Source organism: Botryllus schlosseri, chromosome 14 (genome assembly GCF_051294905.1).
Source record: "Botryllus schlosseri isolate E-star chromosome 14, Bs_hap1, whole genome shotgun sequence".
Classification (NCBI taxonomy): Eukaryota; Metazoa; Chordata; class Ascidiacea; order Stolidobranchia; family Styelidae; genus Botryllus; species Botryllus schlosseri.
Window position 1 is genome coordinate 6,927,243 of NC_137249.1, and position 24,253 is coordinate 6,951,495.

A 24,253-nucleotide genomic window follows, 5' to 3' on the forward strand; every position below is an offset into this window, starting at 1 on the left:
AATCGAGACTGAGATTTGCTGCTGACATCAGATAGCATTATTGACGATTCGGTAAAGGAACTGAAAAATCATCAGCTATCATTCATATGAGCTCTGCGCGCGGAAAACAACATTTGTCGATAATCTTGATGCGCACATCATTACCAGGAGGCCTTTGTGAGCGGATCGTGCAGAAATGATATATAATTGGCGCGCAGGGAACACGTAGTATGTTGTTAAACTGGCCTGTCGTTGAATAACCTTCATGAATAATGCCTAATGTCTTGGCCGGTCCGTTTCCGTCAAATTCAGATTTGAGTGGGCCACAGGGTTTCGTCTGAGTGCAGTCTATAGCGGCGATGACGTCATTGCAAGTTTGTTTTTGTCGTGTTGGTAGACGAGAGTCGAGGCGCATCAAACTATAGATAACTAAGGTAAACCGGTTTACCTTAGTTATCTATAATCAAACGCAATACGAGATGAGATGACGCCTCCTTGTCTTCACCTGTGATACGTATCGCCCGTGGCTAGGTAGCCAACTGCAGATGGTTTGAAACATTTGCATTAGGTACGTCTATAAGTGGACTGGATATTTCATGGCAGCTACCGTGATGTTGTTATCAAGCCAGGATATGATCGGTTCTATTATTTCTCTATGATGTCCGTGTGCGCAAGGGAAGGTTTGCAAAGCAGTAGAGCTGTCATTTGTCAAACTACAGCAGTAACAGCCGCTATCTTCTGTTCCAGTTAATGAAATGATGCAAATATCTGCAGCAGACTATGGCTGAATTTTAAGAATGGCCAATTTATAATTTGTAAGTCAGGGGAATGAATACAATGAATGTTCAATTTGTGCATAATAAAGTCCTTCCATATGAACTTCGTTCTTTAGAGTGACATTACTGAAGAAAAATACTAGATTTCTCTTTTGTGATTAAAATCATATATAACAACTTGCCTATACTATACGGGTTTTCCTGTCACGTCAGCTACGTTAGGAGGAATTCTAAATCATCATCATCATTGGTTTATTAGCAATTTTATCAGTTCAATACACCACAAAAAATGCAATACAATGAAAAGAAAGGAAGATGTGATAATGGTAACCAGACCAGGCCATAATGATTCAAAATGTTCCATATGAATAAATTTTTCATAACATGTCTTGTGACTGCTGAAAATGCGAGCTATTTTGGGGTCTGCACATCTAAGAATCCTTAACCTATCGTTGTCGGTACTTGATTTTGCTCGCCAAACTGTGAATAGTGAATTGCAAACCATTTCTTGTAGCCCGCTACTCAAAACCTGCTACTTAACATACCCTATTTTACAAACCCCCGAAAGATACCAAACCAATTAAACAAGCACGCAGCATATTGTAATGCTAGGTTTAATCAGTGTTGATATATCTATGGATATGATGATAAATTATATATGGAAACAAATGAAATTTCCTATTGCTGCATGTATGTGCTAACTGTTGACATATTGCAACTTCGAACCTATAACCTTTTAGGAGGTCAGTATTTTTCACATTAACGTTCATAGGCTAATCATGCACTGTATCTAATATTATGTAATAGTTGTATTGATATGGTTACAAATTTTAAATAATCCATTGTCTAACTTGGAAAATTTCAATGATACGAAGTGTCAATTTGCACACTTCTCTAAATGCCTTATAAAAACGGTGTTATATAATTCACTGTGGTAGAGCATTAGCAGGCATGGACAAAAATCTGTCTAATTTTTAATGTAGTATTGAATAAATATCACCCAAGCAGGTCTTATTAAAGCTGTAAGTGTGAAAAAATCTTGGGCCTATACGCCTATTCATACATAAGCTATGTGTTCTAGATTGGCAATCGCTTTTTGGTATAAAATTAAAATAAAATCTGTTCGGTGCATGCATATAGTAACATTTGACAAATCCTGCGATCGTATCTCTAAATTTACTGCAGGCCAGTTAAAGGCTTGATTATTATTTACCTTCCAGATGACTAAAATATTTTTGCACAATGTAATATGCTTCCGTAGTTACAGTCACTTTTGGTACACATGACGGACTCACTTCAAAAGCAAGTGATAGAAATTTGAGCGTTATGGCATCAAGTAACGATGCCAACTCCTTGGAACTGGAGAAATGCAAAGGGCTGCTCATGTCAGGTTTACTGAAGGTGAGAATTTGGTAATCTGTACCAGGGATGTCAAACTCGTATAAAGTTGCAAGCCGGATTCAAACTTTTGAGCCCTTGTGGACTAGACCAGTCAGAGGACGTCAAAGCATACCTCAACATGCTTACTTTGTTTTGAGCGCAATGTTACATTATCAAGTCTATGCATAAATATATAATATTACGGATCACTGGGGCTCCATTCTAATAGCACCTTTATTCTCAAACAATGGAATTAACAAAAATACAATGATTGGCCGATTAAATACAGTTTAAACAAAGCTCTAAGCCACAAATATATAAGTTGGCATGTTTCTACCCTCCTTTTGTTTTAGCTGCATCATTGCCCTGCATATGCGTTGTGAGTGCCTTTTGAGTCAGAAGCTCTAAAGCAGTGGGACCCCACTCAAGATATTGGCTATATTTATTGTTGTCCATTTTTCCTGAAAACTCTAAATTGTGTGTGCAAGTTTTCACTTTCTTGGCATTTGGTATCAGTGTTACAGACTTCTTAGTGCTTACTGATGTTGACTAGAGTGACGATTCAATATTGCAGTGGAACAGTTATAATGTAGCTAAGGACATCTTTGACATATGCTGTCCTGGGGGATTAGTTATGTGGAAGTATTTCTTATTAAAAATTCCAACTTCAGATCCAGCCGGCTGGCCGAATGCTTGATATTCCTGATATATTCTGTCTTCAAAATGATGTAATTTTTTCATTCATTCGTTTCATTCATTCATCACATTATTCGTCAGGAGATCTTATCATTTGAGTCGTATCTACGGTGTTTGAGAAATAAAAAATTCATTTGCAATTGTGTAGTTGTAATTTATTCAACTTGATTACTACTACTCATTACTACTCAAGTAGCAATGAAGTAATGTTGAAGGATCTGCAACTATGCAGGCCTGCAGGGGTCCTCAATTAGTTCTTTTAAATACTATGGTTTATGGTATTATCAAACAGGTATTTTCTACTTTTAAACAAGTATAATTTCCACCAGCGTTACTACACCGCTTCAGTATATTCATTGTCATCTTTGACCACCTGTGGAGTAAGATTGAGTCTGCCATGTCTGTGAGCCTCTAGGCCAGTTGTTCCCAACCTTTTTTGACTCATCGCCCCGTTATCAAAACACAAATTTTCGCCCCCTGTCCCCATATTTACGAATCCGATAAAGAGGACGTAGGCTATAATTAGGAAATTTATTCACCCAACTCTGATCGCTGTTGAATTTACTTGAAACAGGCCATTTTTCCGAGGTGGTAGATGCTCGAAAAATCGGTTTCCGCGTCTACTTTCAGTTGAGTTGACTATTTTTCACGTCATATGCAGAATAAGTCGTCTTTGCATGTATTTTTTGACAGTGTTAATTAAATATCTCTTACTAGACATTCTCAGGTTTTTGCCCCCTATCGGCCTCCGCTGGCGCCTTTGATATTTTACCCCCTTGTTTCTCAAAATCGCCCACTGAGACGACGATATCGCGCACTTTGGAATCCACTGCTCTAGGCTCTTGACCTACCATTTCTACCAAAAACATCGCATATTCATGCTTGTTGATTTTATATCTTTTCATGCTCATTACAGATTCAGCAACAGCAGCAGCAACATCACAACTCTCTGCCACTTACTCAAACAGGAAAGAACTATCTGGAAAATCTGTTGCTGAAGCTTCTGTCATCGTTACTGAGTAGCCAGCCGAAAACTGTGCAAGTAAGATAGACCGTGAGTGTGTATTAATGTAGCAGTCTCTACGCAATAATTTTCCAATTGCAAGGACGCGAAAGACCAGGTTTCAAGAAAATTTCCGGAGCCATTGTCAAAATGGGCCCTTGAAGAGGCGGAATCTGCCCAGGAAAAGGGGAAAAAGAAAGTTGCCTTTCCCGTCGACAAATTGCACCACGCTTTGAAGGTAGCAAAGATTTTTGGGTTTCTCAACTTGCATACTTTTCGTCTTTGAATTGTGTCTGAAAAGTGCGCTGTGAAACTTATCGTCGGAAAAGCCATCAGCTCAAAGTGCAAAACAGTTTGAATTAGTATGCATGTTGTTCTGCGATTTTTCACAGGTCACATGACCTTTTAAAGCAGTTTCCATTTGCGCCGGGAGTGTTGTGACCTGACTGTCTCTTTAAAATAATGCCTGCCTGCCTGAAATGCAGCATTGCACTTGCATTTATTTCTGCTGTGAATCATTGCTTTTTGTAGGAGTACAACTCTGGAATGGACAAGCAAGTGACTCTAATATTCTCTGGAGTTTTGGAATACATGGCTTCCGATATATTGAAACTTACTACAAATTATGCAAGGAACATAAATAGCCAGGAAATCTTTGATCAAGATATCAAGATTGCTATGTTTGCTGACAATGTAAGTGTGTCTCCTGTAGGGCTGGGCAAAATCGAGTACCTGAGTGATTCGATTCTGAATCACGTAATATGCTTCGAGTCGAGTCGAGTAATCGAGTATCACTCATTGTGACGTCATAACAGAATGTAATATGTCAAAGTTCCAATATGTACCTTTTATGCGACCACAGAGAATATAATGCCTGTTGTCCATCACATTAAAGATACTTCGGTATATTTTTCGACCTACCGATTTCATTCCACTTGGTGACAATGTTATGGGCTGATCATGACTTCGGAAATGTGCTATTTCAGTCACGTTCGTAGCTTTGCACTATGTTTCGTATGCTACGATATGGCCAATCAAGGTTTCAAGGCTTCAACGGTGAAAATTAGTATCGAAACTATAATTCTCGTTGATGAATTATGTTTCAGTGACGAGAAGCGTATAATTTTAGTACTCGAAAAAATCGACTTTTAGTACTCGACTCGAATCATTAAAATTAATACTCGATTCAGAATCGAGTACTCGAATCATTATGCCCAGCCCTAGTCTCCTGTTACATGAATTTAAATGGCTGTCGAAAGGCAACAGGTTTACCTGTCATGCAGGAATGTTGTGCTACCAAGCGCCCTCCAAGTTTTCCGATTAATTCATCTCTAGCTGTTCCAATATTCCAGTGTACATAATGGCTTGGCTCTTGAAATTCCCGACTTGAAATTATATTCTGTGTTGAGACGATATACTAGGATTTTGTTCATTGTAGAAACGCTTCATGTATGTGTGTGGGACATCTGAGTAAGTGAAATTCATGATGTCACTAGCAACTAGCATCTCGATGCAGAAAAGAAAAATGACAGCAAACGGCTATTGCTCATTGGAGAAGTTGTGTATGGCACAACTTGCATCATGTTAGTACATGGAAAAACACATCATTTGCATAGATAAGAATATGCCAAGATGGTAGGATAGGCCTATCTTTACTTATAACACTTTGATCCCGGCGTAGTCTTCGATAACAAAGTCAGAGGTGTGGTAGGAGTGTCATAATTCTTCTACGAATAGGACAACCATCAATGCTGTAATCACAGTAATAGTATTGTGGCTCAAGTAGATGAGAGTCTTCAGTGCCTTGTTCCATATCCTATTATGCCACACCATTACCAGATTTATTGAATCTTAAACGAAACATATATTATCATCAATCAGGTTCTAATGGAGGTGTTCCATCCCGATGACGATATCGAAGAAATCGTTGCAGTACCAGACCTTCCCAATTTAGATGAAGGTAAAAGGAATACGACGCTGTTTATTGTTGTCCTTGGTGTTTTGAGGCATATAAACCGACTCATGATCTGTGCATGTGCATACCATGATGTATTGATGTGCATATGGCGCTGGACGAAGCATTTAATGGCATTTTAGCGACACCGTTTGTTTCTTACAGGCAAGAGAAATGTTTCGTATCAATCACTCGTGAAAGATTTCATGTCCGACGAATCCAGTTATCTCCGCGACTTGAGCCTCATCATTAAGGTGATCAAAAAGGAGTTTGACGCCTCGCCGGAATTATTTTCCGAAAAGGTAAGAAACCTGAATATTGCCGGCCGTGTTCGTCATTGAAATTTTCGACGCCGATTTAGGACGTGGAGGCGATATTTTCGAATATTTGCGACCTCGCCGAGTTGTCGGAGAAACTTATCGGATTACTGGAAGAAGCCGTGGAGATGACGGACGAGTCATGTCCGGTGCCACTTGTCGGGTCCTGTTTCGAGGATCTAGCCTTGGTAGGCTTATTAGGCGGGCCTCTATACCCAGGGTTGCTATCGACTAAGGACAGGCAAAAACTTCCAAGTAATTTAACCGGGAAATTTTTAAACTGGAGACTGAAAAAGGTGGACACCTTCGTCCTGTCATGTTCATCTGGTCATAAAGGCCGTTTTGATATGCTGAAGACCAAAAAAAACTTTTTCAATGCCGAAAATACGGACAATATTTTAAGTCTGACGCAATTTTAAGGACAAATCTTTCCAATAAGGACGTTATGATGGAATTTGAGCTGCATTAGAATTTTAGTAATTGCTGTTTGTGACACCTCAATGTTCGGGATTCTATTTTAGAGAATGGACTTGGTTTCCGTGCGTAAAATTCAGCAATGTTCCAAATGTCGATGGTCGATTAAAAATTTCTGAACCGGTACATAGTACATAATTTTCTCTATTCCCACTCGGCAACACTGCTTGACAAAGCGAGCTTCTTGGCAGTTATGAAAGATGCATGTGATTATTCCGCCTAATTGATTTAGACTCCCTTCTGCACATGTAATATTCTCTGCTTTGATAATAGCTCGCTGGCCCGCTGCAATACTGGTGCAGCTTGCAGCCGAGCGCCATCTGCAATACCACTCGATGCAGGTTATGCTGCAAGTCACGTTATCGACTTTTATTGAGTCAAACAATTGACGTAGAGACGTGTCGTGTAAGCGCATCTCGTCAAGGTTAGCGGTTGTACTATCTTGACTCGGACTACATCATTTCACGGCTCGTTGCTTTGGCCGTCTGTGTTTTACACGTATTCAGATTGTGTGGTCTTAAAAAGGCCTTTTCAAGCGTGTTGACTGTGTTATCGAATTACCCTGGCTGTAATAAAACTGCCGACTGAGCATAATCTCTGATTGCTACTGGCTGAAATTTCTGCCGGGGTGCTGTAATCAATTGCATCGTCGCTTGCGGATTTAATATTTGTGAGATTGGCCAGATTTCAGTTGCACTATTTTTTCCGCGAAAACTTCTAGTAGTAGTTTTGCGATTTGATTTGTTTTGCAGTTTACCATGCGGCCTGCAACATTGGTCGCTGCATATATTTGATAGCATTTCAATTGTGTTCCCAGAATTCTGGGCACTGTAACCGGTTTGTAAAGCTATATGCGGGTAACATGATACCGACGGCTTGCAGTGGAGTAATGTTTGCAGTTTGTCCCGACAGGATAATAGTGCTGTTAATGCTGTATGTGATTCTGGGAAAGGTCGGATGAGCAGTAAAGTTTGTGCTTGCAAATCTGTATGTCTTTTCTTGAAGTTGACAATGCAGCGGTTCTCCCGCATTGTAAAACATGCTGTGTGTTGTGTATCTGCACCTGGCACCTGCAATAACTATTGTGCAGTAGCGGTGTGTGGTAACAGAGTTACTCCTTGGTGTTGATTGATTTGATTTTTCGAAAAAATTGTTTCTGGAAATTTGCTTCTGCCTGTGTGCCAAGAGAATATGAATGAACGTTGATGGTTAATCAAAAGTTAGCATTACTTCTTGATAGTCTCGATAGAAAGATAGATCCCGTTCTATGGGTCGTTCCAAGTTCCAACTTTTAGGCCTCTCAAGTTGTTTGTAGTCGAGGAATTGTTGAATAATTATATATGATTGAATTGCAGTTGTAAAAATGGTTTTGCGGGATGCAGAAACGAGCCTTTGCTGGTTAAATGGAGATTGTCCCGAATACTGTTAGCTTCATGTAGGAAATGCAGATTTCAATGCATCGTCTGTCTGTCAAACAATTCCAAACATCCATCATAGTGACATCGCCGGGCTACCTTCACTTGCAGTATGCGTGAGCTATTGATTTTGCATTGCTAATGCGGCATCCTTGTGATAACGTATTTTTTTCATCAATGCGTCCTTTGCAGAAATACAATTATTCCTCAATGACTCTTCAGGGCGCCTTTTATGAGTCATTGATTCACCAATGAAACGGAATTAATCAAGAACCAATCCAATATGACATAGTACGGCATATAACAATCTGAACCTTGAAAGTTAACAAACCTGGCAATTAACACTGTAGCAATAATGGCAACCAAATAAAGTTTGAACTGCTGTGATGTTTTAATTTCCTAGTATTATTTACGGTAAATTCTTGTGGAAACACAGTGAAAAATAATTTTTTTTTATTGAATTACTTCTGTCCGAGTCACCAAAGAACGCGTTTCAAGTTGATAAACGCATTTATGGATGTCATTATTGCGGTGGCCCCGAGTTCTATGCCACCAGTCAAAGGACTTTGTTTCCATTATTATTTGTTATTACCTGTCTGCTATATTCTCATGGGGTACGGCTGTTGAATTTGACAAGCTCTGCGATTCCTTTTGCAGGAATGCTCATTCGAGTTGTATTCCGACTACACGATATCTCGGATGAGCAAGGAATGGCGACAGACGTTCGACCGGGTGCTCTCACCGCCGACTGTGACCTCACACTTGCAAAAAGTCTACAAAGGATTCCGGGACGTTGTCGTATATGTTTTGCCTAACCTTCTACTTGCACCCATCTATCACTGTTTTTATTATCTTGAACAAATTGAGGTGAGTAGATTAGTTTTCGTGGAGCCTGTACTGTCTTGTAGCATGTAACAGTTAACCATGACTAGGGCGTGATTGGAATAATGAGTGACGATATTGACTTGTTAATCCTTTTTTGATGGTTCCCACTTGTGACTATTCTGTGACACTGCGTATTGTATTTCGGGTAAATTTGAATAGGATGATTGGTATGTCCGATAGTCACAATAAAAAGAGGTTAAGAGTTCATCGAGATTGCACATTGTGTAAGCTCTATAGGCAACGATATCAATTGCCTGATGTCTCTATTGTCTATAAATGGCTTAGTCATTATATTGAATGCCGTATTTTGCAACCTTTAGGTGACTTAATTTGTTGCTTGTCGAGGAGTTGTTGAATTGAATGTCTTTGTGGGGAGAGATGATAGTTGATTTAAAATCAGTCTGCAAATATATATCATTTTGCTGATTCACAACTGAAATCCGCGGAATCTGCATATTCATCCTGTTACCTTATAATATTTCACAAATGCATTAACGCTGGAGTAATAAAAGATCCACGTAGACGTAGTCCTGGTCATTTTTACACAATCTAATAGTGGTGGGTTTATAGCTGACAGGGGTCACCATAAAGCTGTGCTACTGTCCGAGAATGACTACATGTTTGCGGGATTACTATTTCACTCTACTGATATGATTCCCTCATCCAAAGGATTATGGGTAATCCCAATCATATATTCCTCAATCCTTACATCCACATATTTGGGACTGACGCAGTGTGAACGTCGTAACTGCTACCGAGACAGTATAGCACTATTCAATTGATGTTACACAGTAACAAGCAATGAATCTATGTCAACGACCGCTGACATTCAAGAGTGTTGCAGACAGGTTTCACACCTGATGGCACATACACTTGAATGGGGAGTTGGAAATGTCATTTTGACATTTTGAATAATGGGAAGACTGGTAAACATGTTTTTGGTTGCTAAAGCTATTGGGTACTCGGCTGAGTCCCGTAGAATGCTTCACAGTTTTTATATGCAGTAAGTACTACAGTAAGTTGTATGTCAATAATATGTACCTTTCTCATATTTAAGCGTACGTCATACAGTTCTTGAAGAACATGTATTAAGTAGGTTTGGGGTTTTGTGATTTATCAGTAGAAAATTCAAAAAAACAAATTAATAATCCCACAATTCTCAATCGCGTGAGTGAATGTGACTATTCTGCCGACGATTTCTATTTTCAGCTTTTGGAAAAGAATTCTCCGGATCCCGAAGACAAGCAATGTTTCATTCAAGCACTTAGCGCGATCACACCCATCAAGCCAGTATTAGACGCCGGCACGCAGAACCTTCCCAAGCTTCGTCCGAGGTAACCTTTGACCTCATGACTCATCGGCAGTCTTGTGTGCGGTGTTTTGAGTATTGGCCGGGTGGTTGCCATGACATAACCGTTTCCTGTGCTGGCAATGACTATGTCGCGTAGGCTGGCGATTGTAAAAATATTATTCGACAAATAAGCGCCGCGATTTTATGCGTTATTCGGGAAGAATATTCTTGAACGTGTTCCTGCGCATTTACTTGCAGAGATAGGGGAATAGATGATCGTTTATTGAATTTGTCTCACCGGGAGAATATAAAAAAATCCGAATCAACGGTATGGACAGGAAGGGCATGATGGTCATCTCGGACTAGGATGTTATTATTTTTGTCCTGTTTTTGTGGCATGTACACCAACTCATATAGTTGCGCACCATCTTTGCATATGCATTCCACTGATCTAGTCCGATTCCTTCGCTAGAGCACAAATATGACGCATCACAACGTCAGGGGTCTACGTAACATAATTGGACAGTATAAGAACCCAGAAAAAAACTGAGCTATTGACATGTGACATGGAACTGACTGCAGTATATAACCAGGAAATGATAATATTACACTCTAAACCAGTAGTTCTCAAACTGGGGGGCGTGAAAGCATCTGAAGAGGGCGCGATGCCGCATTTGACTGAAAAATTTACCTCCTGCTCATGGTATTTACTATGTCTATTGTCCGAATTTCTTATTTGATCATTTTCTCAGCGATAGCCATAACCTTTAATGCCATCAAACTATCCGTTAGGATGGCTAGCATTCTGATTTCTCTCTTTTATAATTTTTGATATCACGATGAGGGGAAACACTGCACTAAACAATTAGTAATTGATAAGGCACTGCCAGTCAATCAATGAATATTTGTGAAGCTCTGCTGACCGGCACCTTTTCGTCTGTCATTCCAGCGAAGCTAGTTTGCGCAAGTCGTGGAGGGGCGGTCCCAACGCGCTGCAAATGTCCGACATCGAGAAAAGCATCGACGGATGGTGGGGACTCACGATAACGCAAAGCTGCAACGAGTTTTTATACGAGGTATTGCTTACGTCTTCGATGTCGCAGATGCTTGCATGCAAGGCTGCCTAAACTGTGGAACGGTTGTGGTACAGTGTACACAGGGTTGTTCAAAAATAAATATTTTTGCGGATTCCGGCCATTCACTGATTAAATTGTCACGTTACCCTTAAAACTCGCACCTCAAATTTGGTTTACTTCTAACCAGTATCAGCCGCCGCAGAGTCAATATAAATTTTTAATTTATAACGAAGAATTAGAAAAAAAAAATTCAAATTGTCTGACAACACCATGAAATTGTTGAGTTGTCTTCAAAAACGATGTAAAACAAATTTGACTCAATTCCAGCCCGTAGAACCGGAGTTATTTGAGTTTTTCATTTATAATTCGGATTATCCACCGCCAATGCTATTTTTGCAAGTCCAGAACTTTCAACTACAATTACTCTGCTTCTGCGGCTCTGCGGCGGCTTATACTGGTCAGAATTGAACCAAATTTAATGTGCAGCCTTTTTAAGGGTGACCTGACAGTTAAATCAGTGAATGGCTGGAATCAGGGGGAAAAAAGGTATTTTTGAACAGCCCTTACAGTTATCCTTCTTAGATTGACGTATGCGTAATGAGTCCAGAATTACGAGAAATTTGTTACTCCTGTCCTGACTGAACCCGTTTGTATTTTTTGCCAAACCAGATGCAGTAGATAGAATTTTTTCTTTTCTGGCGAAGTACTGAGTACGAGTATTCAAGTAGTTTTTGCGTAATCTCTCTTCTTACCTAATTCGTTATGATTTTAGAGTATTTCTAATTCTACTTAACAGTTTTTGTTTTTTGACAAAATTAGACGTAAATTGCTTATTTGCTCCAATGCTTGTGTGCGAGCTACGGCTATATCTGACTGTCACAAATACTGTCAATTATGCTCACAAGCGCGTGTGGTTTTCAAGTTTACAAACACGAATTTAACCTATGCGTCAACTTGTTCAGGGGGGCCTGCAGCGCGTCGGCCGCGCCAACAAACGGAATTCGGACCGGCACGTTTTTCTTTTCGACTCGTTGCTAATTTCCTGTAAGAGCAATCAAGCCAGATTACCCACTGTCGCCACACAGAACGAGTACAGATTGAAGGAACGAATCCTTATTCGAAAAGTGAGTATCGCCACGGTTGTTGTGTATCGGCGATAGACAATTAGACTTGTTTCTCTGACTTGGGCGAGATTTCTGAATTATTTGCACGGCCGGGGAAATCGATTCATACCACCGTCGATTGCCTTAAATTGGTGAGGATTTGAAACTGTGTAGGGTGTTGTTAGCAGAATTAAGTTGCTCAATCAAGTATTGCAAATGGAGGCATTTTGTTACACATTTTTATGATACAGAGCTGACGTTCTTCAGGGGCAATCGTCAACATATAAAGGAATTTCAAAAACAATTTCCTTATTAACGAAAGCCTTTGGGTATACCCTACTACAAGTCACCTTATTTTTCGCTTCCCATAAGGCCACTGTACGCGATATCATTGCGGACGACGAAGACTCAAAGTGCAGGTTCGAAGTTATCGCCGGCGAGAAAAACGAATCGCACGTCTTCCAAGCTAAGACCATCGTCGACAAGCAGGCGTGGATGTGCCACCTGGTGCGGTTGCGGTACCGGTCCACGTTCGACCGCATGCTGGACCAGATATTTCGCGAGGAGGCCGCGAATCAGCAGCTTCGCTTGCCGTCGCCCGAAGTGTAAGTTGGGAATCTATCGACAGATGTTCAAAGTTCCTGTGAACGCTGTTAACCGAATTTGTTTCACGGGGACGGCAATTTATAACGGGTAGTTTCCATGATCGGATTACACACGACTCGATGTGTAGCTTCGAGACACGCAAGTTCAAATTAATTATATAATCGAATTGTTTTTTTTTGTATCGCTCGAGGTTTGCCGGCCGATAGGCCTTTTATATATTTGAAGAGCTTCTTGGGGGTGCAGAACTTCAATATACAATTGAATAATACATTCACATTGAAATAAACTCGATAGTTTTCGGTTGACACTATTCTGATGTAATCGTCAGCAACTAGTTGAGAATTGGAGAGAACATTGTATATTAACAATTGTATCACCAAATTTATATGTTTATCTGCAATAATTATAAGAGATTTGCAGGCGATAGAGAAATTAGTATGGATAAACTTTGCTTGGTCAACTTGATAACATGTTGATTCCAATTCATACATGACACGTTATGACTAAGATAGTCTGCAATTTTAATGGTGATTTTTTATTTTCTCTGTAATAGTCCTAGTATTAGCATGTCAACTTAGCAGCCTGTGCAAACAATGTCGTTCTCTGCCATCGATTTGGAAATTTCAAGTCTTTGGTCGGTCTGGCGGGTCTGCCACTGTGTTTCCGCTTCTCGTCTGGCCCGTTGGTAAATATAACTGCCCAACCCTGCCGTGCAGAACTGTGAGGATCCTTTTTGTATTGAAATAGACCCAATTATGTCCGGCAGTCTCCTAGTTTCTGCCAACAGAAAGAGTTGGTGTACCATCTAAAAATAGCACATTGAGCTTAGGCCATTGGTTCCCAACCGGTCGGGAATTCCCCTCTGGTGGGGAATTCAATGGTTTATGGTGGGGAATAGGCGCAGTGGTTAAACATTATATACAGGATAGTCCATATATTTACGGAGACACATGCGCTATTACTGTTACCTGTTATCTGCTCTTGAATGTATGTATCGAAAATCATGTTGCGTGTTGTTCACAAAAACTCATTTTTCACTCCTGAAAACCAACGATGGCGTCGCAAACGCATCCAGCACGACCAGTATGTCGTGAAATGACGTTTTCACTGAATTTTGAGGGTTACCGGTATCTGTTCACAATACGTTTTATGTTGCAGTTGTAGGACATTGTCTTGCGTACTAGTGCGGTTGTCTGTCTTGTATACTCAAACAAGCAAATAGCTGCAAATAGTTTTGGGTAGTGGGGAATGAAGACTCGGAATAAATCTGAAGTGGAGAATGAAGTCAAAAAGGTTGGGAACCACTGGCTTAGGCAATCTCTGCCTCGATTATTCAAAATTTCATGTCGGTAAGGTCCTATTTGGTGATACGATTGGTAATGTACAATGTTCTCTCCAATTCTCTACTAGTTGCTGACGATCACCCCTGACGAGTGTCGGCCGAAAATATTCGGGTTCATTTCGATATGAATACATTAGTCAATGAGAGTAATGTGTCTAACATCACAGTGTTTGTATCATCTTCCAGATACCGATTCGCGGAGCCGGACGGCCCTGAGAATCTAATTCTCGAGGAGGCCGAGGGCCGGGCCGAGTCCCGTGCTCAAGTCGACCTCATCAAAGGCGGCACCGTGCTCAAGCTGGTGGAGCGGCTCACTTATCATCAATATTCCGGTACTGTGAATGTACCTCTGCTGGGTCGGCGTAGTGTCATGAGTTGTCTGCGCCTTTTTCAGATCCAAGTTTCACGAAAACGTTTCTAACAACGTTTCGGTCGTTTTGTAAACCGAGAGAACTCTTGGAGCTGCTTATTGAAAGGTAAGTCAAAGCGGCAGACTTGCTATTCAGTATCATTCCGAACCTCTCAGACTTGTACAAATACAAACTATCAATCTAGTTCATTGACGGTCAAATAACTACCATAGTCTAGTTCTAGTGGGTGAGTAGTTCTAGTTGTAATTCTAGTTGATGTACTCAATTACAAGTAAAATCAGCCATTTCCAAGATATGTCAAGACTGATCCAAGGGGAGGTTGAAAATGGAGATCTCTATAGAACTTGAGTTCCCAAAAGTAGATTTCGTCGATGGGTGCAGGTTGCATGCTTTTAGCCGTTAGCCGAAGGCTGCCAGCGTTGATATTGCAGGATTTATCTTCGCAATTGATGATCAACGACGCTATGAATAGGTGCGGTTTTCAAAAAATCGATTCAGTTGTCTTACTACAGCTGCTTTTTCGCCCAATCTTCACGACAATTTCACACTAAAAACGATGCATGCATGATGGATATCGGCTTTCATCTGCGTTCAGGTATCAGATCCCGGAGCCACCGCCGACAGAAGAGCAACAGCTGGCCATCGACAGAGGCGAGCTCCCAAATAAGGAGGACTCGAAGCGTTTCCGGGAGGAGTATTTCAAGCCCATCCAACTCCGGTAGGCCAAACACTACCGATGCACGTGCTATGTCGCTAATTACATTTAGTTGAAAATTATTTCTTGAAATTTTTTGTTATTCATTTATATATTATATGTGTGGCTTCGGCCTTTTCGATTACTTCTATGCGGGGTGTTGATGAGCCTATGGTAAAAGGTTTTTGCGGCCCGCAAATCGAATTTCTAATTTGGCTTATTCTGATACGTCTACATCGTTTGCAGAGTGATGAACGTCATCCGGCAGTGGCTCGAGCACCATTGGTACGACTTCGAGCGAGACCGGGATCTTTTAACCGAGGTCGAGAACTTCATCGCTTCGGTACGGGGGAAGAACATGAAAAAGTGGGCGAGAACCATGCAGAAAATCATATCCAGGAAGGATGACAGCGAAGACCCGCAGCCTTCGTAAGATTCTCTTTGAGCGGTTGATACGCGAACCGCTTTTGAAATAAATTGAAGGCGGTGATAATATTCATTGCTCTGCGTCTATAAACAATAAATTGTTGTTAATATATGTATAGGATGGAATTATAGGTGGGGAAACGCCCCAGTTGCCCTATGGGACGAGCCGCCACTGAATAAGAGGTGGTCAAAGTAGTAAGTGCTGCTACTCAAGTTGAAGTAGCTCAGTTACAAGTTGAAGTAGAAAATGAAGTGTGTGTAGTAAGTAGTTTCAAAAACTATTTTTGGTAGAGCTATCGCCCGCTTTTAACGGTTAATCAGAGGTGATTACTTCCGTAGTTGCAAGTTGCATCTTCGCTGCTACTGCAAAGTGACCAACGATGCTACAAATAGGTGCAATTTTTGAAGATATATTCGGTTACGGTGTTGCGGAGGTTATTTTGCGCGGTTGCCACGAGAATTCCACTCGTTCAGTCATCAGTTACGACCTTACAAGTATGGGCAAAGTTGCATTGAATCCTAGTCACGGTTTCTAGTGCACCTCTATAGTGTACGTACACCCGCATCGAAATAGTACACCCTTGAAAAATTCACACCTTGGGGTGTACGATACACCCGGTTGAAGAGCTATGGTCTAAGTCAGTGGTTCCCAACCGGTGTGCCGCGGCACACTAGTGTGCCAATTGGACTGCTCAGGTGTGCCGCGAGCAAATGTGGTAAACTATGTCGAAGTATAACAAAAATCCCAATTTTGAGTGTGTCATTGTTGGTTTTTGTATTGAATTTACCCGATCAAGACACGCGATGCACAATCCGATGCAAGGAACAGATATAAGGATGCCGAGGCGACTGCAGTTACGGTATCTCAATCTAGTATTTCAATCTGGCATCCCATTAGGTCATGGATTGAGTCTTTCTCTTGACTTTTTATTGTAAAGACGCTCTGAGCCCAGCAACGTATAGGGGCGGATAATCTAATAAATCTGCAACGCTTTGTTACTTGCTACTGCACTGCCATGAATCAAACTGGGGCCTCACCGTCAATGGGTGTGATATGCTAGTTTACCCACATAGTAGAATCAGTAGCATTTAGGACGGTGATAACTAAACTCGGGTAATTGGACCGTGATATTGAGGTGTGGCCGAAGTGTTCACCGTTTACTTGTCACCCCCATCACAACCGGAGGCAGAAAAGGGACATGACGCAGGTTGATGACCTTTTTATGCTTCTATTTGTAGTCGTATTCTTGCCATGTCTTCGTCATCGATGATCATTTTACACCATGCCGATATTAAATATTTTGATTCCTGAGATGCCAACTTATAGCACGGCACACTTTTTGTGAGACACTGCTTTTGCAGATCGTAGGACGAGTAGGAGCCTACATAAACCGCCAACACCTAGGAAGGCATTCTCACCATCGAGAAATGAACTCATTTGAAAGTGATGTTCACCTTTAAAAATTAGAATTGCCAGCATAGCCATTCACATCTCGATTGTTAGGTAGCGTGCCAGCACTGCAGTCAAAATGAAGGCTCAGTGCGCAATGTTATGTTGCAGGCGACAAATTCTAGAATTGAGAAGTAAAGTTGATCAAATTATATCAGTTACAAATTTCCCCTTCGCTGAGGTTTATTATCCCGATTATCCCGAACAACAATTGAACTGCGGGTGGCTACCAGTAAGACTATTGAGGTATACTATCCTCACAGGTGCTATTACACTATCTGCGTGGAAATGCGTTTGGCATCCATGTATATTGTATAATACACCACAGTATTTGTTAGTGGCGATCGTGATGGACTCTTCGATGCGACGATTAATTACATCGACAATGCGGTAGTGGGCAGACTTCATTGTCAAGTCAATCTTATGAAATTAAGCTGAACCTGAAGTTTGAACGATATCTCAGCAGGCCAGTTATTTGGTAACAGATGTAATAGCTGATAATTCAAAACCTCACATGGAAACGGAGAAAGCTCTTCTTTCGGCCTGCAATAAAATTGTAAAAAAATGTTTGGGAAGAATTGAAAACGAGTCCCATGTCCAATGATACCATTCGTAGACGTATTTGTGAGATGTCCGCAGAGATAAAAGAAAACTCAGCAGAGAAACGCCAACTTGAGTGCTCCGAAAAGGTTGCAGTACTTCGTCAGTGACCACCTCTGTAAAACTATGGTTGCTGCTATACGCATTCTGGTAGTTGCCTGTGCCGTATAAGCCAAAAGAGTTCGGAACCACTGTGCTAGTGTGCCGCGAACTATTTTTAATTTTCGAAGTGTGCCGCGAGGTCAAAAAGGTTGGGAACCACTGGTCTAAGTGGACAAAACCTACCTGAGTACTTAGGGAAAATAGAAGTACTTCGTTATTGACCATCTATGGTATTCGTATTCATGGTATTATCGTGACATGAAATTTCCTAGGGTTGAATTCAACAAAATGTCTCCGCCCGTGCAGTGGCATTTAACGCGTCACCCGGATAAATTCACCCTGTTCACGTTACACCCCATCGAAATCGCCAGGCAGCTGACGCTGATCGAGTTTGACCTTTACAGGTGGGAGATAGTTTCGCGCGTTTATGACGTGTGGTTACACCGTTACGTTTTGTTTTCGTCAGAAAAGTACAGCCGTCGGAAATGATCGGGTCTGTGTGGACTAAGGTCGGGAAGGAGACCAACTCTCCGAATCTGCTGAAAATGATTCACTTTTCGACGAAAATCACCCGATGGGTGTCCAAGTCGCTTCTCGAGGTTTGCATTTGGCCGATTTCATTTCGAGTTTAAATTTAGCTTCTTTTTACACGGATACTATGAATATTGCGACAGTTGCATCTCGTTCGGACAAGTTTAAGTGTTTTGGGAGTTTGAGTTAATCCAGCGCCACGTGCGGTTATATGGCTACATTTTCCACTTTTTGCTAATATTTTGCGACAAGTGTTTACCCCTCATTTTAAAAGAATAACTTCGGAGACATTATTTTATATCTCACATACATTGAGGGATTGGTTTTACAATCTTCATTGATATCTAGCCTGCGAGTGTCCCAGAACATGACAACATTCGAAGTACATTCATTTCACTGTCCTTCTGGGTGTCAACTGGGAATTTTACCCGCGGATGACAATTTTTTCTCGTGCTTCAGATCAATAACATCACGGAACGGAACGCGGGGTTTTGCCGCGCAATCGAAATCATGCTCGTCATGAAGCAGTTGAATAACTTCAACGGACTTTTGGAGTTTGTTTCCGCTTTTAATTCCGCGGCCGCGCACCGGTTGCATCTCACGAAAAAGGTGAATCGTAGTGAATCGCAACAATACAATAAAGTGTCAAAACTCTGCTTCAGGTTGTGTGCCATTGTGTAATTGACTTAACAACCTTACGTGGATCAATAAGGCCGCAACCTCAAATCTCTTTCATCTATGTAGTAAAAGTATTTTGGTGTCATTGCCAGGACGACATTTATTGCGGTGACTTGAAGACTTTTCATGTGCACTTTGTCAAGAGGAAACGACACAATAATAATAATATAATAAACGTTGTCTTGAATTCGCCTTGTGTCGTAATTGCGCCCGCAACCCAACAGATGCTGCCCGATAATTTTTCGAAAGCGCTCAAGGAGTGCATGGATATGTGCAATGGAAGACTGACGAAAATGCTCGAGCGTTTGCTGTCCATTGACCCGCCGTGCGTGCCATTTGTAGGTAGGTAAAACACACTCAGTTCTGAGAAACTTGTGAAATTTGCTGACCTGTAATGGTTAAGACGGGTCTGCCTGACCCATTTCCTTATGGAGACTTTTGATCTGTTTTGGGACTTAATCAGTATCCATCACATCAATTGCGTATGTTTCTTTTTCAACGTTGGTAGACGTATATCGACTCTCCAGTCCAACCAGGCAAGACTATGGCTGTCCTGGTATTCATGTGTATTCTTACTGTCCTAGTGCCTTCACCCATTGTTTTCTCAGGGCGATAAATATACAATACAGTGCAACATTGATCACCGTAAATATTTTGTATAGATATTTAGTGCTTGCTAGCGATTCATTTCATTCAAGTCTTTTCTATGCTGGACAGGCACGTTCTTAACAAACATTTTGAAAATGGAAGAAGGAAATCCCCATCTACTTCCGAACCTGCCCGAAAAATTCCAGCTCATTAACTTCAGCAAAAGGTCGGTGAAACCTAAACTGGTTGCAAGCCTCCGTTGTTGAATCTGCTTTGTGTTCAGGCGGAAGGTGGCCGAAATCATGCTCCAGGTGCAGCAGTACCAGAACCTGCCGTATAACCTGGAAGCGGTGCCGTCGATACGCGATTTTTTTCTGAATTTGGACCCCCTCGAAGGCCGGACGGAGAAGGAGTTCAACGATCATCTCTTCAATTCGTCGCTGAAGATTGAGCCTCGCGAGGTGGACAGGGCGCCGAAATTTGTGAGTTTTATGCCAGAGCTATGTTGGAATTTTTAGGAGATCGCGCGTCGGTTATTATCGAGAGTTTTCGTCCTTTCGAAGCCAAAACGATTCAGCCGATTTCGAATTTTGCTCCCTTGGTACCCAAGAGATGGTCCGTAATAAGACACCACTGCTTTTTTGGAGTGGTTATGTTCTGATACTATTTCCACTCCAACTTAAACAGGTTTTCTGGCAATCTACTTAATTTTGCCACATAGGATTTTGAAAATAGATAGTAGTTTTGGTATAAGGTACCATCATTTTTATCGGTGTAATTGTCACGAGAACCGCGTGAAATAGCCTCTGTATCATAGAAACTGAAGATACTCTTGCAAGCTTGAAAGTACTCACCTCTGATTAACTGCAAAAAGTATGTGAGCTCGTGAACTCGAATAGCTTTTGATCCTCCGTTCTCAAGTTCCACTCGAAGCGTCTTGAAAATTGCTACTTTTTCGTACTACTTGAATAGCAATGCTGATTGGTGACTATTTCGACCATCTGTGTGGCATAACTATTCACCCCCCCCCCCCCCCCCCTACTCCTGAGAATGGAATCCAAAACGATCCTGTTTTCGGGGATTCCCGCGCTATGTAACATGCCAGAACATAATCATTTGAAATATTCATTTCAAAACACCTCTGCCTAAGCGGCGTATTGAATTCTGATGAATAGCAAATATCTCAAGATTCTCAACGTAGCGTAATTCAGTCGCGTGAACCTTGATCGAGATAAGCGAGATCTACGATCGTTAATGGTGACAAGCCGAGACGCACGCATAAAACCAAGACGTGTTTCTGACAGGCTCGTCAGTACACAGACAAGGAGATCAAGTCACCCGGGATTGTCGCGGGCAAGCGCCAAGTGGCTCGGACCGCGACTCGCGAAGACCTCCGACAAGCGGAACGAAACGGCTTCCCCAATCTGCGCCGCTACGAGAGCCTCAGAACCGACCCCAAACAAAAGCGACACTCCCTCATCGACACCCCAGCCCCAAAACAACCAACCTCAGAAACACTGTCCTTGTTTGATTTCCCGGTGTCGAAAGAAGACATAGCCAGGACACCGTCGCCCGGGGAGGAACACCCTCCTCCACGCCCGCCCCGGGACCCAAGAAACCCAGGGGTGTCAGCCCCGCCCATCGTACCACTACAATCAAGATTTTCTTTTGACCTTCCCACCGCACGTGGTCCGCTAATGTCAAGTCCCCACCACTCTCCAGCCCTGTCCACCCCGACAACAGCCCCGGCTCGGACACCCACAGCTCACATTTCGGTAATAAATAACGATACATCGCAGCCATCCCCAGTGCCGGCCCGGTCCATGTCGCGTTTCGATAACGGACCTGCCCCGCCGCCTATACCGCCCCGAGACAGAGTGAACGTTTCCCACTCTGAAAGGACGATGGTCCACGCGAAGTCAGTCGACAGTACGTCCCCACCGGCTGTCCCACCGCCTATACCGCCACGCGACCCGGTCCGGTATGCTCCGAGACACGTGGATGTGTATAATATGTCTAACGTGTCCCCGCACACAAACGGTAGATACGTGGCCGATCCCACTCAGTCCGTGGCCCATCAAAACAGGAGGGGTATGACCCATGGGCAGTCTTTTGACTCGGGCGTGGCGCCGTATAATAACGGCACTGCGTTCTTTTTTCCGGACCGCCGGCAATCGGAGTCTGTCAGGACTGCTTGGTCCGATGTCCATCCGGGAATGGTTCGCGACAACTTCGGAAATTCTCGTTTTGACGGTAATCGCGACGATGGTGAGGTGCCGCCGCCTGTGCCCAGGAGACAGCCCAGCGCCACGTGAGACCACCCTCCCCCTCCCGGGCCGGGCAATCATTGAATAAAGGCGGTTATCGACACCTAAAGAAGATTCGGCGCTCGGACTTGCCCCGTGGGTAAATACTGTTCAATTCTGTCGAGCTGTTGGCTGAAGCTTTGTTTAGATCAGTGGTTCCCAAAGTGGGTTGTATTCCGCCCGGGGGCACGATTTTTAGAGGAGGGGGGTCGAAAATGTCCGAAGGTTGAGTCAATGGTATATAGTTTTATTTAATTAACTCTGTGGTTTGTCCCTGAAAAGATCAACAAGACAAAGCCGATTGAATTTTATCGCAAATTCCTCAACTAAGCAGCAATGCGCTGTTGAAGTGCGTCTGAAAAACTATTTAATTAGGGATAAATTAGTATTCCATCGTCAAAAAATTGTTAAAGTAGTAGAATTATACAAACAGCTGCAGTGTTTGATGATGAAGTACAAAATTTTTGACAAGTCGGTTTCATCTACTTGTTTCACTTATCGAGTATCAGAATTATGCAAACAAAACTACTCAAGTGAAACGTGTAGATAAACCTACTTGGGTGTTGCGGAAGCAGTAGCAGTACTTCGTTACTGATGAACCCTAGCTTAGTGAGTTGAAAATGTTTGGGAATCACTGATTCAGATCGTTGGCTTGCGGCGTCAGCCCGACCCATGCTATTTCTCTCTTTCTCTCTGACCTGTTCTTGTAGTGAACATAATTTCGGCGCGCTTATTTGCGAACTGTGTTCCTCGCTTGTGTCGGGACGGTGCGCTCGTTTAGATAAATTTGGTCGTGACGTTGCTGGAATGCGCTGTATTCTCCACCGATAACGCTGCGACTATTTTGCTTCTTTATCTTGTCCGCGGTCGCCGTGAAGCCGCGGAACGCGTTCCGCTTTATTCTCCGCTCTATTTTTGTTCCAAAACAGTGCTTCTACGTTTATGATTACTGAATCGCGTATTTTTATCATTACTCTGCGAGTGCCTGTCGAATTGATGGTGCTGGTGTGAGATATGAGAGGACAGGGTTAGGCGATTTGTCAGGGAATGATCCGTGTTGGTGCAGTCACGGTTCGTACTAATGATGCGTGGGTTCAGGTAGGCTACTTGTGAAACGAGAATGTGTTCCCGCATTTTTATTATAACAACGATCGGTGATGGAAAGTTGGTAGGCCTAGAGTACGTGTCGGCTTATTTGCCAGTCCTCAAAACATCGCCGCGATGGATTGCGAGTGGTCGATTCTCAAATGAGGTGTGCGAATTCTAATAACCAACCTTAGCTAGCGGCGTAGGCCATGTTGTGTAGAAAGTCTGGAGCAGAAGCAGGGTACGCAGTTGAATAGAAACCCGTACGCCGGGAGTATTGCATACGATCAGATCTGAAGAGCTTCCTTGAGGTACAGAACTTCAATATACAATTGAATAGTATATTCATATTGAAATGATCCCGAATATTTTCGGCTGACACTCGGCAGGGGTAATCGTCGGAGGTGGCAAGGCTGGGTAATCGTCAGCAACGAGAAGAGAATTGCAAAGAACATTGTATATCAACAACAGTATCGCAAAATATGACGTCACCAGCATAAAATTTCTTATAAGGGAGCGTTCAGGTTCAATCTACTATTTTAAGATGGTACTCGAACAGCCTTGGCTGGTGGATTTTGATAAAAGTAGCCTCCAATAAGGCACATAAATGAGAGTGTGAACGGCCGCTTCCGACGACGCGAAATCTGTCGTTTTGATATTTTTTTGCACAAACGGGATTATCCAACAGATGCTTGCCAATTTATGTCAGCCGAAAATAATCGGGCTCATTTCAATATGAATATACTATTCAACGATCACATCTGGGCAGTGGCGGCTCGTGACAATATCGGGTGGTGGGGCAAGGGCTGCGAGCGACTTTTATCAAGATGACGTCACAATGGCGTTTTCCAACGTAAAAAAGTAACTTTATGATGGTCACATGAATTTCCCGACAACAGTGATTTTAACGTAGGTGCCGCGAGAGGTTTGCCGGTGAGCCGTGACTTGAAGTGTGGTAACAAATGTTTTATTCATTTATTTTTAATCAAAGGATTATTTTACAAAATGAACGTGAACTAAGAATCGCCCTATGCCACGAATCAAGTATCAGGTCATCCTTAGTAGCATGCGTTATGATTTCATGGTAGAGTTAGAGATTACGCAAATCGATTGACCCTAATTTT

General features: G+C 42.2%; 1 protein-coding gene across 1 annotated transcript; it reads left to right on the plus strand.

Moving 5' to 3' along the window:
* Positions 1-1,533: 1,533 nt before the first annotated feature.
* LOC145455697 (son of sevenless homolog 1-like) lies at positions 1,534-23,016 on the plus strand. Its single transcript, XM_080333680.1, has 23 exons — positions 1,534-2,156; positions 3,748-3,873; positions 3,938-4,072; positions 4,366-4,527; positions 5,716-5,794; positions 5,954-6,090; positions 6,150-6,293; positions 8,652-8,861; positions 10,089-10,213; positions 11,120-11,246; positions 12,209-12,370; positions 12,722-12,954; positions 14,484-14,629; positions 14,692-14,773; positions 15,264-15,386; positions 15,609-15,791; positions 18,213-18,344; positions 18,407-18,539; positions 18,931-19,080; positions 19,374-19,491; positions 19,867-19,963; positions 20,021-20,219; positions 21,042-23,016. The coding sequence occupies exons 1-23, from the start codon at positions 2,082-2,084 to the stop codon at positions 22,050-22,052; spliced, it is 4,089 nt and encodes a 1,362-aa protein (XP_080189806.1). The 5' UTR covers positions 1,534-2,081; the 3' UTR covers positions 22,053-23,016.
* Positions 23,017-24,253: the final 1,237 nt, after the last annotated feature.

Coding starts and splice junctions, on each gene's coding strand:
- LOC145455697 (XM_080333680.1), top strand. CDS start 2,082: ATGGCATCAAGTAACGATGCCAACTCCTTGGAACTGGAGAAATGCAAA. Junction 8,862..10,088: donor ATTATCTTGAACAAATTGAG/GTGAGTAGATTA, acceptor TTCTATTTTCAG/CTTTTGGAAAAGAATTCTCC. Junction 15,792..18,212: donor AGCGAAGACCCGCAGCCTTC/GTAAGATTCTCT, acceptor GAAATTTCCTAG/GGTTGAATTCAACAAAATGT.